General features: G+C 39.2%; 1 protein-coding gene across 2 annotated transcripts in view; it reads right to left on the reverse strand.

The window, feature by feature from the left end:
- Positions 1-4062: 4062 nt before the first annotated feature.
- The window catches only part of opcml (opioid binding protein/cell adhesion molecule-like), a 102580-nt gene continuing 91212 nt past the window's right edge, over positions 4063-15430 (reverse strand). For both annotated transcript variants that reach the window (XM_031572181.2, XM_031572180.2), the window contains 4 exons: positions 6372-6515; positions 6061-6181; positions 5818-5969; positions 4063-5025 (listed from right to left, as the gene is read on the reverse strand). In XM_031572181.2, coding sequence (XP_031428041.1) covers positions 4922-5025; positions 5818-5969; positions 6061-6181; positions 6372-6515 — 521 coding nt within the window. In that variant the 3' untranslated portion in view covers positions 4063-4921. The remainder of the gene's footprint in view (positions 5026-5817; positions 5970-6060; positions 6182-6371; positions 6516-15430) is intronic.

Raw genomic sequence — 15430 nt, forward strand, 5'->3', positions numbered from 1 at the left:
TTCCAACCACACCTAAAAGAATGAGTTAGCTATATTGTGAAAAGAAACCCGGATATGTCTACACTAAAAGAAATGGTAAAAAAAAACAAGCCAAAATTGTCATCTTTATTCACTTTGTCACAAATACATGTTCAGAGCTTTTCTGCCATTTGACTTGTGCAGGAAACTCTTTTTTAACATTTCTGTTGAAAACAAGAAAAACAAGTCACATATTTAGTACAGGAAAATACATACAACTTTGTTGTTTTGCATATTTGTTATGTCATTGACATCCCATCCAGACTGTTGACAAACAAAGTGTGGCAAAACTTGACATCATGATCACCTTCCAGTTTAGTAATGTTGAGTCGTTTTCAAACTACACAATAATAAATGTTCCACAGTTTTACCTATATATAGTATATAGGCTGTGTGAGTCAATATTTTAAATTCCTCTCTTTTGATGCGGGGTTCATGCAGGCCAGTGATTGTGTGAGCCTGGAGTTCTTGTCAAATGCACGATGTCTGGATTGCCTCCTTTATCGCACAGTAACTCTTTTGCATTCATTGTAAACCTATTCCACAAATGTATGTCCACATACACAAGACATAGTTTCATTATGTCATTCTGTCACATAACCAACTTCACTTGAATTTGTGAGGCCCCCGGAAACACAGTAATGCTGCATGTCCTAAGTGTAGATAAATCCATGTGTGTATGTATTTGCTATTTAACTCAGTTTATTAGACAATTTAACTCAATAGTCATTCCTGATTGAATGTCTTGTCATTTGTTTGGTTACACACTGCAATTCAATATTCTTGGTACAGTATAACATATAAATCACTTCACACTGACAGTGTAAGTCATTTATTATGTTATACAGTAATACAGAAGAAAAAGGATTTTTGCTTTTCTTGCAAATTAATAAAAAAGGAAAAACTGAAATATAAAGGCTGCGCTCCAGAGATCCTGTGCGGAGATGAGAGAAACTTCCAGGACAACCATCACAGCAAAACAAAAAAAGCGCCTAAAGGACTCTCAGACTGTGAGAAACAAGATTCTCTGGTCTGATGAAACAAAGATTGAACTGTTTGGCTTCAATTCTAAACATCATGCCTCAAGAAAAACCAGGCCCCGCTCATCACCTGCACAGTGTTTTCCCAAAGTTGAAGCATGGTGATGCCAGCATAAGGCTTTGGGGGCGACTGGTCAGGCTTGAGGGAAGCTGAATGGAGCAAAGTATAGAGACATCCTTAATGAAAACCTGGTCCTGAGCGCTCAGGACCTCAGACTGGTACAGAGATATCCTTAATGAAAACCTGGTCCTGAGCGCTCAGGACCTCTGACTAGTACAGAGACATCCTTAATGAAAACCTGGTCCTGAGTGCTCAGGACCTCAGACTGGTACAGAGAAATCCTTAATGAAAACCTGGTCTAGACCGCTCAGGACCTCAGACTGGGCCAAAGGATCACCTTCCAACAGGACAATGCCCTTAAGCACACAGTGGCTCAGGGAGGGTCCTGTGGCCCATCCAGGACCCTGACTTGAACCCGATCAAACACCTCTGGAGAGACCTGAAAATGGCTGTCCACTGACGGCCCCCATCCAACCTGATAGAGCTTGAGGGGATCTGCAGAGAAGAATGGCGGAAAAGAAAATCCCCACATCCAGATGCGCAAAGCTTGTCACGTCGTAGCCGAGAAGTCTCAGGGCTGTAATTGCTGCCAAAGGTGCTTCAACTAAGTAATGAATAAAGAGTGTGAATACTTATGTTAATGTGATATTTCAGTTTTTCCTTTTTAATACATTTGCAAAAAAAAACCTGCTTATATTTAAATAATGCAGCCAGTCCCTACCATTCCCCATTTGTTTGACCAGAAATTGCCTTTCTATCTGTTCTTAATTACTTAAATGTAAATACAATTTGAGCAGTGTTCAAATTTGGTCAAGTGTTGTTGATCATTTGCAGTGGTTACATTTTTTGTGAACATCCTATTTATTATTATTATTATTATTATTATTATTCTATTTTACTAGAGCCAGGGAAAAGATATTCAGGATAGTTATTTTTTGGACTGTTTATTTGTAGAGACATGCAGTAAATTCCCTGTGGACATTTGCTAAGTGAAGACTTTGAATTTTGAAATGCAGCTTTCATCAACTCTCTTGCTAAAATGCCTCAGGCCTTGACCGGCCTCTTCATCATTCTCCATGCTTCATCTGAGCCCTATTGTCAGTGTTTACTGAAGGGAATATTGCCTTTCAATTTTACTACTACACACACAGAAATTTCCCTTTATCTTCTGCAAATGTGTATTTGGCGTGTGCGTTTGTGTGTTTTGTGTGTGTTTGTGTACGTGTGTGTGTGTGTGTGTATGCAGGCATGTGTGAGTGAGTGTGTGCGGTCTGGGCAGGTGGAACCGGGTGGAGGGGGGGGAGTGGGGAGGGGGGGGGGGGGCTGCTCTCATGGCCTGCCTCTTCCTGATAAGTGGCCGCTTTTGGGATGAGCCCAAATTTCTACATGAAGGTGTTAAATGTGCTGCTTTGATAAGGTTAGTCAGGTGAAGCAACAACCTCATGAATGCCTCTGTTGCATGTTCCATTCAGCTTCCATGCACACCATAAGCTCCACAGCAGAATCCGTTTATTTATACCTTACATCCTCCTTAACCATTATACTGATGCTTTTAGTGGAGAACTGTAGTAGATTTGTACATTTGTGATCAAATAGATTTGTACACAGATTCGAGTTTTTGTAGGGGCAAAAACACTTAATGTTTCCCTTAAACAGGGGGAATTGACCCCTTAAATATCAGCTAAAAAGACTCCTTAATTTTCAAACTTACATGACAGTACTTTTATACATACCATATGTATTCCTGAATGTATACTATGCAGTGATCAATATGTCTATAAACACTTTTGTGTTTTTGTTTCTACTGTTACTAACTTATACTAGTGACTCTGCGTTGAACTGTTTACAGACACAGAGTCACTGCATTCTGATCTCAGTAGTTTACAGCTCCAGTTTTAATTGTATAAGCAAGACACACGAAACATTGCTCTTTTTAAAGTGGCTATAAAGGGGTTTTGGACTAAAACTAGATAGCTAACTATTTAAATAGCATGCAGAAACTCTGCAAATACCACCAACAGATCGAGTTGTCACTGATAAAAGGGATAACTGGTGTCTTTTTGTGACATAGCCGGCAAAAGCATACATTTTAGAATCCAACCATACTCTATACTAGTGTTCATACTTATGTTTGCATATATATATATATATATATATTTACTGTATATACACACACAAAAAGTGTTCACACTAAGTATGCTATGCATAGTCAACACAGACTCTTTGAGTAGGGCTTTGAAATAAACATTTATTTTACATTTAAGGTATAATTAAGGTCTAAAATAATCAAGAGATGGCCTTCAATCTGTAGGTGTAAGTTCATAATCCCTTGAGGTTTGATGAACTCAGGAAAACACGTCAGGACATTTTTAAAGGAGTACCTAAGGGCTTGGCTACATTCAAGGTAAAATTAAGGGAGAATGTAAGCAAATTAAGAACCCTTTAATATAATGTAAGGGCTTTTGCAATGTTTCAGGGGCGAAAAAGTGAAATGTAAGAGTATTTGAAGTGTTTCCTGTTTTGTAGTGATAACGCCTGTAAGCAATGATCACTGCAAGGCCAGGAAAACTTGACTGACACATATGGAACAATTCCTGTTTTAAAATCAGTTATTAAGATTGTCAAAAAATATTTGAAGACAACACAGCTTAGCTTTAACAAACAAAAAAAGAGGTCTTAGCATTTGCTAGTCTCTGTTCTAGGCTTCTGTTCACTCTTTTGTTGTGAAGTAATGCACAACTGCTCCATGGGTGAGCTAGACCCTCTGGTTGGAGGTGTATTGTTCATGTTGTGCTGCTGCGATGTTTTGTTCCTCCTGTCTTGTTTCTCCATGTTTAGATGCCTTGAACATTTTTTTTTAATGCAGTCAGCAAAATCTTGGCTTGGGGTGAAGTGTGCCTTCCATGCATTTACCACACGCCAATAATACTAGAGGAAGCATTCTTTGGGATGATATTTGTTTATTCTTAGTGGACCACGTGTTTTTTTTCCTCCGTTCCTCCTTATTAATCAAATGTGTTTTCTTGTGCCGTGTAACCAACCCAACACCTTCACAGCCGCTATGACTGGAAGAGAGTTGGCTCGGGGAAAAAAGAAAAAGCCACACTCACCTAAGATACTGGCCTAGACTCTTGAAAAATGATTCCTCATGTTTGTCCTCACAAAGTCTCTGAACATCAGAATACATACACACACACAGGTCCATGAAGCCAGGCTGGGTTATTTTAACCTTGGCATAGTAATTGAGTGGTTTACAAAATAGCTATCATTCATACAGTTCACTGCCATATTTCAGATTGGTTGAACTGATTATTGGAGCTGAATACTGCCCTTAGTCTGCAGGACTAAGATTAACATACTGTAAGAGTAGATGTTATAATACTTCAACCCAGTGATATTATTTTGTTGCATACAACTGTAAAAATACAGTAATTTAACAATCACATTGCATTATTTCCTTCATTACAGAGAAAAAAACACAGTATTTTACAGACTGAAACAGAACATAACACACCAGCAATCTCAATATACACCTCAATATTGGGCAAAACCAGTCAACTATTCACAACAGTACTTTTTGCTTATCGTTTCACATTTTTTTTTTAAAGTGTAATCAACACAAACAAACATTGACTCCAATATCATTTTGGTTTTACATTGCGATGCCTTCCACTTAAGTCTTACAGTCCGAACTGAAAGTTTAAAACAGTAAAGTTGGAGTTTGCGTAATTTTTTTTTCATAGAACGTAGGTCTGCTATGCCATGGACAGACAGATACTCAGGGGGCGGGGCTGCTTTTACATCAAAACTTGAGGAAATACGCTGTGACGAGGGTCATGAGCAGGAGGTAAGACGGTAGGTGAGAGACCGCACTGTTGATGTCGATCATATCATGCATTCCAGGACCTGGGGATATAACACAAAAGCTCTCACTAGCAGGACCTGGCTTCATTTTTTTTTTTTTCATTAAATAAGAAAAAGAAAGTCTGACACACAGTAGTTAAGATCGTCTGAATTATGACTTACATTTGCATTCATTATTCCTTGTATTTCCACCTCAGAAATGTATTTTATAGTTATATTATGAAGCAAGCAATGTTTGAAACACTGCTGAAATTCAGAAGATGTAGTTTGAGACTGCCTTGGCTCATATTCTAAACTGCACTCTAGAACCCAGACAGCCAAAAAATAATAAGTGATTCGTTTCTGATCTAAAAACATGACTGCAACTTATTATAGATGATACTAGCTCTTCACGACTGTAAACAAGCCTGTCAATGAGAAATCTGAGGGCATAATCATGAAGGGTTGATTCGCTGACGATGCACAAAGGGGTCTGGAGTGCATTCTGGTCCTGTGATGTGATGTGCAATAACTCACTCAGTCATTAACTCCTCCTAAATATACTCTACAGTTTTGTCTGTGGGTGCAGAATTTAGCTTATTGTGTGTAGAATTGTGTTCATGGATTCTTATGGAACATCTTACAAAACCCCTAGTCATACAACTGTCATAAACCTGTTATAAACATGTAATGGCAAATAGCATGCATTTTCATTTCAGGAATTTCACTTTTGAGATATCGCGTATGTAAAAATAACTGATTATAGTTACATTAGACTGACAAGTGACATATTGATGACATGGTTATGCCAGTCTTACGACAGAGGGATCGTGTCAAGTGTTACCAAAATCTTACCATATAAGATGATGCTTGCGTTCGTAATGCCCATAGTATTCATGGCAACACACGTGTAGTTTCCATAGTCCTCTTCAGACACGTTGAAAAAAGAAAGCATGGACTGTTTGCCTTTGTTTTCAATCTTCACTCCATTTGGCCCGTTCAGGAGTCTATGAAACAAGCAAACCCAGACCAGAGACAAAATAAGCTAACCAAGTTAATTGTACAGTATTTGCGTTAAGCGTGAACGTATAGACTTACTTTCTGTCCTCCTTATACCATTCAAAGTCAGCCAGGGGAACGGCGGAGGCTTCACACTGTAGCATGCCTCTCTGACCGACCCCAATTAACGAATTCCTCGCTCTTGAAATGACAGGGGGATCTGCAGATTACAAAGAAAAGACACTTGTACAGTTTCACATTCATTAAGATCAACACAGTGGCTATTTCATATCTTTAGCTGACACAAGCAATATGCAGGAAATACAGTCAAAACAGACATCTATCAAATGTTTTTTAAGTAAAAAGATTTTTTTAAAAACTTTCAATGCTGAATCTGAATTATAGCTTACAGTTTACGGTGACACGCACAATCTTCACATCAGGGGCTGAGACATAGTTTGTTGACATGCATTCGTACACTCCAGACTGTTCTTTGGTGATGGCTGTGATCTCCACGTACTCTCCCTCAGTAATAAACCGACTTGTAGGAACACCTGTTGGAGAGCCAAAAAAAGAGAAATGTGCATCTTCAAAAACTCCAACCATTGCACAGGATCGAGTCACTCACTCAGGACAACATTTGGTTCATATGGCATTTGCATACTTAAACTTTAGCTTCAGTCAGGAGAGATCAAGAGGGAAATGTGCAATGTATGGATGGGGACACCAAAAATGAAGGCAAAATGGAAGGAAAGGAAAGAGAGCTGATGGTTGGATCATGGTCTCAGTGTGACACTAATGTAAGTCAGTGTGTCGACATAATGTAATTTTGTCTCTTTGCTTACATTTTAACGATGGTCCTGATTGGCATATTACCAGGACACTGTGGCCAGACTTGGGTTCGGAGAATAAACTCAAATAGCAAATACTGCTTATCAAATAAAATAATATAACTAATATCTGGCATATGTGCTCAGCCACTAGTGTTGATGGCAGAGTTCTCACCATTTTGTTATTTTGTGTCACGTCACATCACATATGTCATGCATAGATGCTGCTAACCAAGTTAGTTGCATAGTTGCTTTGAAAGGACTGTAATTGTCAGCATCTTTCCAAGCAGTGTAAAATAGTCTGTTGCTTCCTGCCCATAAGGTAGCTGGAATGTTCAGAGCTACATTTATTGATACCTTCACAGACATTGTAAGCTACAACCCTTTTATGAGCAGCACTATATATATATTGATTTTCAGGCTTTGGTCCTGAGCGGAAAATGTATGACCCATGTTATGTTCATGTTAAGGAGTATTGCAATAACAGTGGTACCTAATGGTGTTCTTTTAAAGCCGTTTCCCCCCTCAGACACCAGTGAAATTGAGACATGAGTTTTTTTTCTCTCAAATGCCCATATCACAGAGTAATTTCCACCATTTTAATTGTGCACCACACAAACCAATTACAACCGACCAGCATGGAGCAAATATTGGTTTAATAACCTCGGCTGCATCCTAATTTTTTTTTAATGTGGGAGGGGGGTGGGGGGCTGGGGGGTATTTTATCTCACAGATGAAAATAGTAAGAGAGAGTTACGAGCATAGCCATTACACCCAGCAGCTAATCCATGGCTCATGATGAGGCTATCTGCCCATGCTGTGGAAAGATTATTGCAATGGGAAGGAAGTTATTGAGGGGGAGAACACATGATGGGAAATAAATCACAACTTCCCACAGCTTGCTGTCGGAGAGGTAACGCACTCGTTAGATCAAGATTGAAACAGCCGCTCGCGCTATATAGCACTCAAAGTAGGCTCCCCGAAGAGCTCTGGGCCATCTATAAGTGCATACCAGGAATACACATGTGGGGCTGCTTTATGCCACACGAATGTCTTCAATCTGACGGGGGGATGGACCTGTGATGAGAAGAGGACACGTGTCTGCAGACAGTGCACAATCAGGTGTGTGAGAACACCACATCCACATTTAGACATGTGTGACCCTCCAGAGGACGGTCCAGATGGGCGTGAGGACGTGTTAATAGTATGTGTACATGGAAGTGTAAATGTGTTCATGCAAACGGACATCTTAACAGTTAACCCACTCCACATATAGGACCTGATGGTTAACCCACTCCACATATAGGACCTGATGGCATTTTGCAATGGTTAGACCCATTCTGTATGTAATAATAGGGGTGGGGGGGGGGGGGGGGGTAGGACCTGATCTCATAAATCAGAACTTGATTCCTAATAATGACTACATGGTCTCCTTGTATTTTTCAATATTGTGATGTTTTGGCAATGGTAGGTGCATTTTTTGGTTGTCTGTCAAAGACAGTAATCACACATTTGTAGAATAGAAGCAGAACCATAATAAATTCATGTATGTGGGATGTGAAAGTGTGCTTGCTTGACCAATGTATAGAGAGATGCCACTGAACTTTTGCTATTCAACTCCAATTATTCTAAAAATGCTCAGCCCTTTAAAAACGACTGAAGGACACTGAAACAAGACCAACTTACTCTTACCCATCAAACAAGCCCTTGAAATGCACTTAACTAGGTCGGCGATTCTCAACATTTAAATGGGTCATTCAGCGTCTTTTGAGTACAACCTAGGGTTGTGCAAATGCTTGAAAAATCCTGTACTGTTGTGTTTCATATTGACAGCATGACAAATTCTCCTACTGCAGACTGAAAAGATTAGTCCTCTGTGTTGGCACAGCATGCTTCAGGGTTTACAATGAATTAAGAAACAAATTAACGGATGGCATTACTCATATAATGAGATTCCTCTCTGCTAATGATTTCATAATCATCCACTGACCATTATTAATGTTTGTCAACACATCGCGTTGTGATAGGCAGTCTGGTTTTTGAATGAAAAGCACCAGAGCACTCCAAAACCACAAAACCACGACCTTACTGTCTATCTATGACAGTGTTCACAGTGGTGCTTTCTTAGTTAAACAGTAATATTTACCAGGAAAATAACAACACTAGGGCGATAGTGGTTCAGAAGGTAGAGGAGTCCTTTACCAATCGTACGGTTGCTAGTTCGATCCCGACTCCTCCTCACCAAGTGCCGATGTGTCCTTGAGCAAGACACTGAACCCCCAACTGCTCCTGAAGAGCGGGTTGGAACCTTAGATAGTAGCCTTCACCATCGGTGTGTGAATGGGTAGATGTCTGAGGCATTCATCTGTAAAGCGCTTTGAGTGCTCTATGAGTAGAAAAGCGCTATATACAGTAAATGCAGTCCATATACAACACTTCTACTGTATGTTTACACCCCCTTCCACACACACATAAGTGCACAGACACAGGCGTTTTGTAGTACTGTATAATACTGTCCATACAGTATTTGTAGTCTATCCAATATTACTCACACCATGAAAAGAAAAGGGAGTTTAAACAGAATATCTCCCCCTTGTAAGGAGTAGATACTTTTCTATACTGTGGATGTGAATAACTTCTTTCACTGCCATTTTGCTGGATAACTGATTTTGCACTGCCAGTGTTAAATGGATGCTTACTGGTGTGAGTTTGAGCAGATAATGCCGGAATATGGGAACTTTCCCTGGATGAACTTTACTGTCTTTACTGTACTTATTTCCATCAAAGACTGAGGTGAAAGAGCCAAACACGCTTTTATATACAGTATATATAATATATTTATAAAATAAATATATTTTATATTTATATATGTAAATGTATAAGCTTGCAGTAGCCTACAGTTCCATCACTGAATGCAGTAAGTGGTCACTTTTGGATGTTCAGATTATAATCAAACTGTGAAACTGTTGAAACACTGTTGAAACACTGTTGAAACTACAACTTCTGGTTAAGGTTAGGGTTAGAGGTTGGGTTTGGTTAAGGTGATGTTCAGTGAACAATTACCGTAGAAAGACTGAACTTGAATTTCAAGTGTTACCATGTAAGTTACTCAGTAGTGCTGTAGACTATGGTGGTTGTCTTACACTTAAACATTAAAATGTTCTTTTTCTTTAAAAATAAGTCAGGATATTCAAGAGGCCGGATACATAAATAATGCTAGACATTCACAAATAACTCAGAAGCTACAGGGAGATAGACACTGACAGAAAGACAAATGTGTCAATAATCTAGACAAAACAGACTTATCATGGTACGAATTTGGTCCAAGATGATAGAGAGGCATTCCAGGGGAGATTTATTAACTGACTGGTAATCAATTATTTTAATGAAATTCACTTCGCTCCTGAGAATAATAGGCATCATATTTGGCAGCTGTCTTTGTCTGATGTCAGTAGTTTGTCATTTCAGCATAGAAGAGCCATTGGCATCTGACAGGATTACAGACGTGTGCTGTAAGAGTAGTGTTTCATCCACGATCAGCTGAAATGGAGGTAAAGTCCCACTAAACAATACTGAACACTGTCGTCAGCTAATTACACAGTGATTTATGATAGCTAATGGGTTATTAATAATGTACTTTGGCTACGAGTGTTTCTGGTGTGGTGCCTGAAGCCCTGGTGGTCTACAATTTGTGTGATCTATCCATCTCTGAATAAAAGGCATATTCAAAAAGAAATATGTGAAATATTCAAAATTCCAAAGTGTACTTTCTCTTAAATTGTGTTTGCTATCAAGTAGCTTGGGCCTTTGTGCAGTTTACCCCATGCCAGCCAGTAACTTTGTGCTTCACAACAGGAGGTCCAAGTCAGCTATTATAATTGCAAGCAATGCTCTTCCAGTGCTGTCAATGACGTGCAGTAAACTGCAAGATGTGAATCCGTCTAGAGGTGCTACATCACAAGTTTAGTCAACAACTCACAGCACTTAAAAAAATCTGATGAGCACTTCCTTACAGTCTGATAATTGCATAGTGCATAGGGGTCAGAATACCTCAAATATAGATTCAACAGAGATTTCAAAAAACACCCACATACAAAGACTTTTAAAAATTATTATTAAAATTACCCCTGCATGACTGTATTTCCATCAGCTACTCACAGCCTTTCGTCTAGGAGTAAAAAACAATTCCTCCGTACGTCAAAGTGCTCTCAGCGGCCCCATTCAGAGGCTTGGCGAAAGCCCCAGAGGTTGCCAAAGTCACACTTTTGAGTTGGTAATGGAAAGAAACAGGAGAGGTGGAACAAACTGGGAATACGTGTTGTGTTCGGGCTTCATTGGGGATGTGACTGGTTTAATAACATGGAGAAGGGGACTGATTGTGCATAAAACCCAAGAGTACGGCTTGATGGCTACGGGTTTGCGCTCGGCTTAGCTGAGAGACCAGCAGTCATTAGCTGGTCCACTGGGGACCAGCACAATGCCAGGGATTTGAGGTAATCATGTGGCTCACTTACACCTCCAAGCCTTTTTCAGACTGCAAGCTCTCTCTGTGGGTGAAAATGCACAATGCTTTAACCTTGACGTTTTTAGTAGTTCTTAGTAGTTCTTTTTTTAGTTTAGATTAATGGAATTATCTTCAGTCGCTTTTAAAAAAATAATTTGGGTACCATTATATGTCTTGTCAAAAAGGAATGCTGGAATTATGGAAAAGCATTGTTTTAAGCATTAAGACTGATTGTTTATCATGTTCTTATAAATGGCCAACTCAATTAGGCACAATTTAGTGTAAATACACTTTTTTTTTACAAAACCTTTTCCTTGTGAACCCCCTAGATACTCTGTCCCTACAGCACACCATTCACTGTACTACATACCGTAGACAGCTCCCCGGCTCTCTATATTAGTCTGGCCCTTATACAAACATGGGAATTACTGCAAATGAGAATACATTTGCTTACTCTGAGCATGAACATCCAGTACATACTGACTCACCTCTTGTTTCTGTGTCCCTCTTTTCAGGTGTCCTAGATTTCTCAAATGTGGTTTTAATCTGTTTTTAATCTTGATTGCAACCGACGACAGCATTTGACATTGAGATAGATTGGCTCTGCAGCTTGCCCTGAGAAGGTCTGTCATCCGTGTAGAGAGACAAGGACACCTGTCAGGGTCCAGGCAGTGAAGCAAGACTCTCTTTTACTGTACGCAGCGGGCACACAACACAAGGGACCATCCATGCAGGTGGATTGAGTGGATAGAAAATCAACCAAGAGGCTTCTATGAATATACCATGACTAGTGCCTCTCAATACATACAATATACAGTTTCAAGACAGTCTGCAATACTGTAGGTGCCTACAGGCCCACCTGCTTTCATAAAACATGTTGTTCTTACTGCAGAAACACATAATTCGCTGACACGATTCTTGTGTAAAAATTGACAATTTTCGCTGAAGACAGGCTTTATTTAGAAGCAACACGGAGGCTTTCATGCCCCCACACGCTCTAAAACAGGAACGGGAGGCCAGTGCACAGTCCTAATCTATTTTGAACCGCTGCCAGAGAACATAAAATCACAAAGTCTGAGTAGACTGTGAGCAGAAGTGAATGGCCTCATTCAACCTTCCTATCTAAACTTGCGTTACAGTGAACAGGGATCATTCTAGGCTATATGGACTGGCGTGAATGCCCTCTAAAAAAGTAGAGTTAAATTAATGTACAGTTGTTCAACAATTAAACAACTGATTTACATCTTCACGAGTATCATTCAATGACAATTCTACCAATTCTACCAAATTGAATATGTTCCACATACAAAGGTGCCAATTGTATTACATGAAAGTCCAAATAATACATTTAGTTGGTTCTATTATACAACCACATCACAATTTGAACAAATGTCTCGAGATCTATACAGCATTACTGCATGTGGTGTCCTAACAGGAACTATTTCAGAACTATACGGAGAATGTAGCTCAGTCAGTGACTCAAAAAAGAACAGTATAGTGTTCCACATTCTTGTGGAACTTCTCTTACCAAGGACATCTTGTCATTATGATGTCATTCATAAATGTGAAATTCCATCCTCAACATCCCTGAGGTGTGAGGTGTTCATTCCAAGGGCAGGAATTCTGTACCAGCTATGAAGTATTTCCGGGTGAACTGGCCTTATTACAACGGCCTATCGACTAGTTGTCATCTTTTTTGATAAACTGGCAAAATATCAGTACCGAGACAATCACAAACACAGGGGATAAAAAAGCAGAGCTTTTAGCTTCAACTTTTAATTAACGTGCCTATTATGGCCTTTTTTCGACAGCTGACTGGTGAAACATTAGCATGTGATGGTCCTCAAGTTGAATAAATCTACGGATGAAAGGACCAGAGAAAGGGCCTGTGTCTGTTAACAGGCTAGAATCTGGTCATATCATTTGTTTATTGACAGTGAAAAAGACTAACATCTCTCTCATTTGTTTGCCTCAAGGCAAAATTGTTGGATTTCATGTCTGGTATTTGTGGTATGAGCACTGATGACTAGGCAACTGTAACAATGTTTGGTTTGGAACTGGGAAAAACAACTAACAAAAAGTGAATTATTAACAGGATCCTAATGGAAAACAGGATACACCCCTTAATGTGGAAGGACATAATTCTATAAACACAATTAGTCAGGGGAGCAAAACATGAAAGTGAAAAATCTTTGGGTAATTGGATGTTTACATAGAAATAGTGGTGTATGTGGAATAAAGGACCCAAGGGTGTGGAGTTCAACTACAACCATAACATGACTACCACAGTGTGTATGTTTCCAATAACTGCACACCTCTTCTTGGTTTTTATTTCTTAGTTATACTACTACTACAACTACAATCTTCATGCTTTAAATGTAAAGAAAGTCAATGATACTTCAATATTTAATTACTTTGAAATCCTCAAAGTCAACAACTTGAATAATTGGTGTAAATGAAGGTACGGACTAATAGTCTCACTGCCTCACCAGATAATTTGTATTTGATTGACAAAGCAAAGTTGAACTGTTTAGACAATACAATCTTTCTAATATATACTGTATATATAATATATAATATATAACATGGTTCAATTGTTAACTCTTTCAAATAAACCATTTAACCAATTTCAATGGAAGAGAAAAGATGGTGTATGAAATTATAGATCTACTGGGGTTCATTTTAACTGGGGATGAGCGTGGGCCTGTGACAACAATAATCATACTGTTAGCTTATTTGACAGCTTATTTGACACTGATTCGACAAATGGGAAAGCAAGACTGTTATTATGTGGTGAGTTAAAAGAAATGCTAGAGTATTTTTTACAATGTGATATTATATACTGTATAAATAGGCTGCCAAACAACCTAAACCTTTTTCATGGTACAAGGCTCTCAAGGTTAACAATGACTTGGTCAATTAAAGACTTATTTTACAAACTCTATCTAACATATATAAAAATGTTAAGGGTTGGTGAATGACTGAAAAAGTATAAATGAGTGAAGAAAAAAAACGGGCAAAACGGTGGGGCATTTGTTTGTCACTCACCAGCGGACTGCCAGAACGCCAGAACACTAATGAACCAAAGGCCAGCAGACAGCCAGTTCTGCCCCCAGCGGCCCAACAGTTTTCCAATGGCCTTTTGCCATCACAGAAGCCTACTTGCAAGATTTGGTTTTGTTTCTACCACCATGTTTTCTGACTGCATTTACAGTAACAAGGTTGTCTACCCCTCGACTCATTCGATTTTCCCAATGCGAACTTATTTGATGTTATGTAGGTGAGCCTACGCATGAAGTTCAGAAAATTGATCACGACCATAGTCCAACAACAACAACAACAACAACACCTTTGAGGTTTGGGCACACAGCGCCTCAGAAGTACACATATGCTATAGTGCAATGCGGTGTTGTGTAGAGTTCTGCTCACAGTTCCCACGTGTCCACTACACTGTGGACAAGTGGAGCGGTGTTGATATCTCAAAAGCACCAAAAATCAGTACAAGACAAACAAAGAAGGAGATAAAACTTAAGAAGAGCAATAGTGTGATTGCGGGACAGCATTGCTTCACAATGGTGCGTGATTGAGCAATCAGACTAATAATAATAATAGGAAGAAGAATAACAATAACTATAACAACACTCATTATTATAATATAACTCCCATGATGGCACTTGGGGAGATAAACTGTATACAGTACACACCATTATCAATACAAATTCCGTAAGATGCCGTAAGATCAGAAATGAGGTAAACATCAGTGTCCCCACTTTAAAAGAGTACATCTGTTTGCCTTCATGTTAGCATTTGACCCACATCCTCTCACTATAAAAAGGGAATATATTTTCAGCCAAGAAACTACTTCCACTTTCTTGGCTTGCATCTAGACATTGACAGAATGGGGACAATTCATTTTGATATATGATGATAAAAATAATGCTTTCTCAGCAAACTAGGAAAAGGTTATGTGCAAAAAAATAAAGAGTTTAGTTCTAAATGCCCCAATTACCACAAGATGGGTTCATAATTGAGCATAAACCCTTTCCTGTGTGTTTTACCCAGCTGACCTGTGACACAGGTTTATGGGGACAAATGCTGGCTGAATATACCAAAGGGGGAGGCGTCTCCAGTTCAG

Source organism: Clupea harengus, chromosome 8 (genome assembly GCF_900700415.2).
Source record: "Clupea harengus chromosome 8, Ch_v2.0.2, whole genome shotgun sequence".
Classification (NCBI taxonomy): Eukaryota; Metazoa; Chordata; class Actinopteri; order Clupeiformes; family Clupeidae; genus Clupea; species Clupea harengus.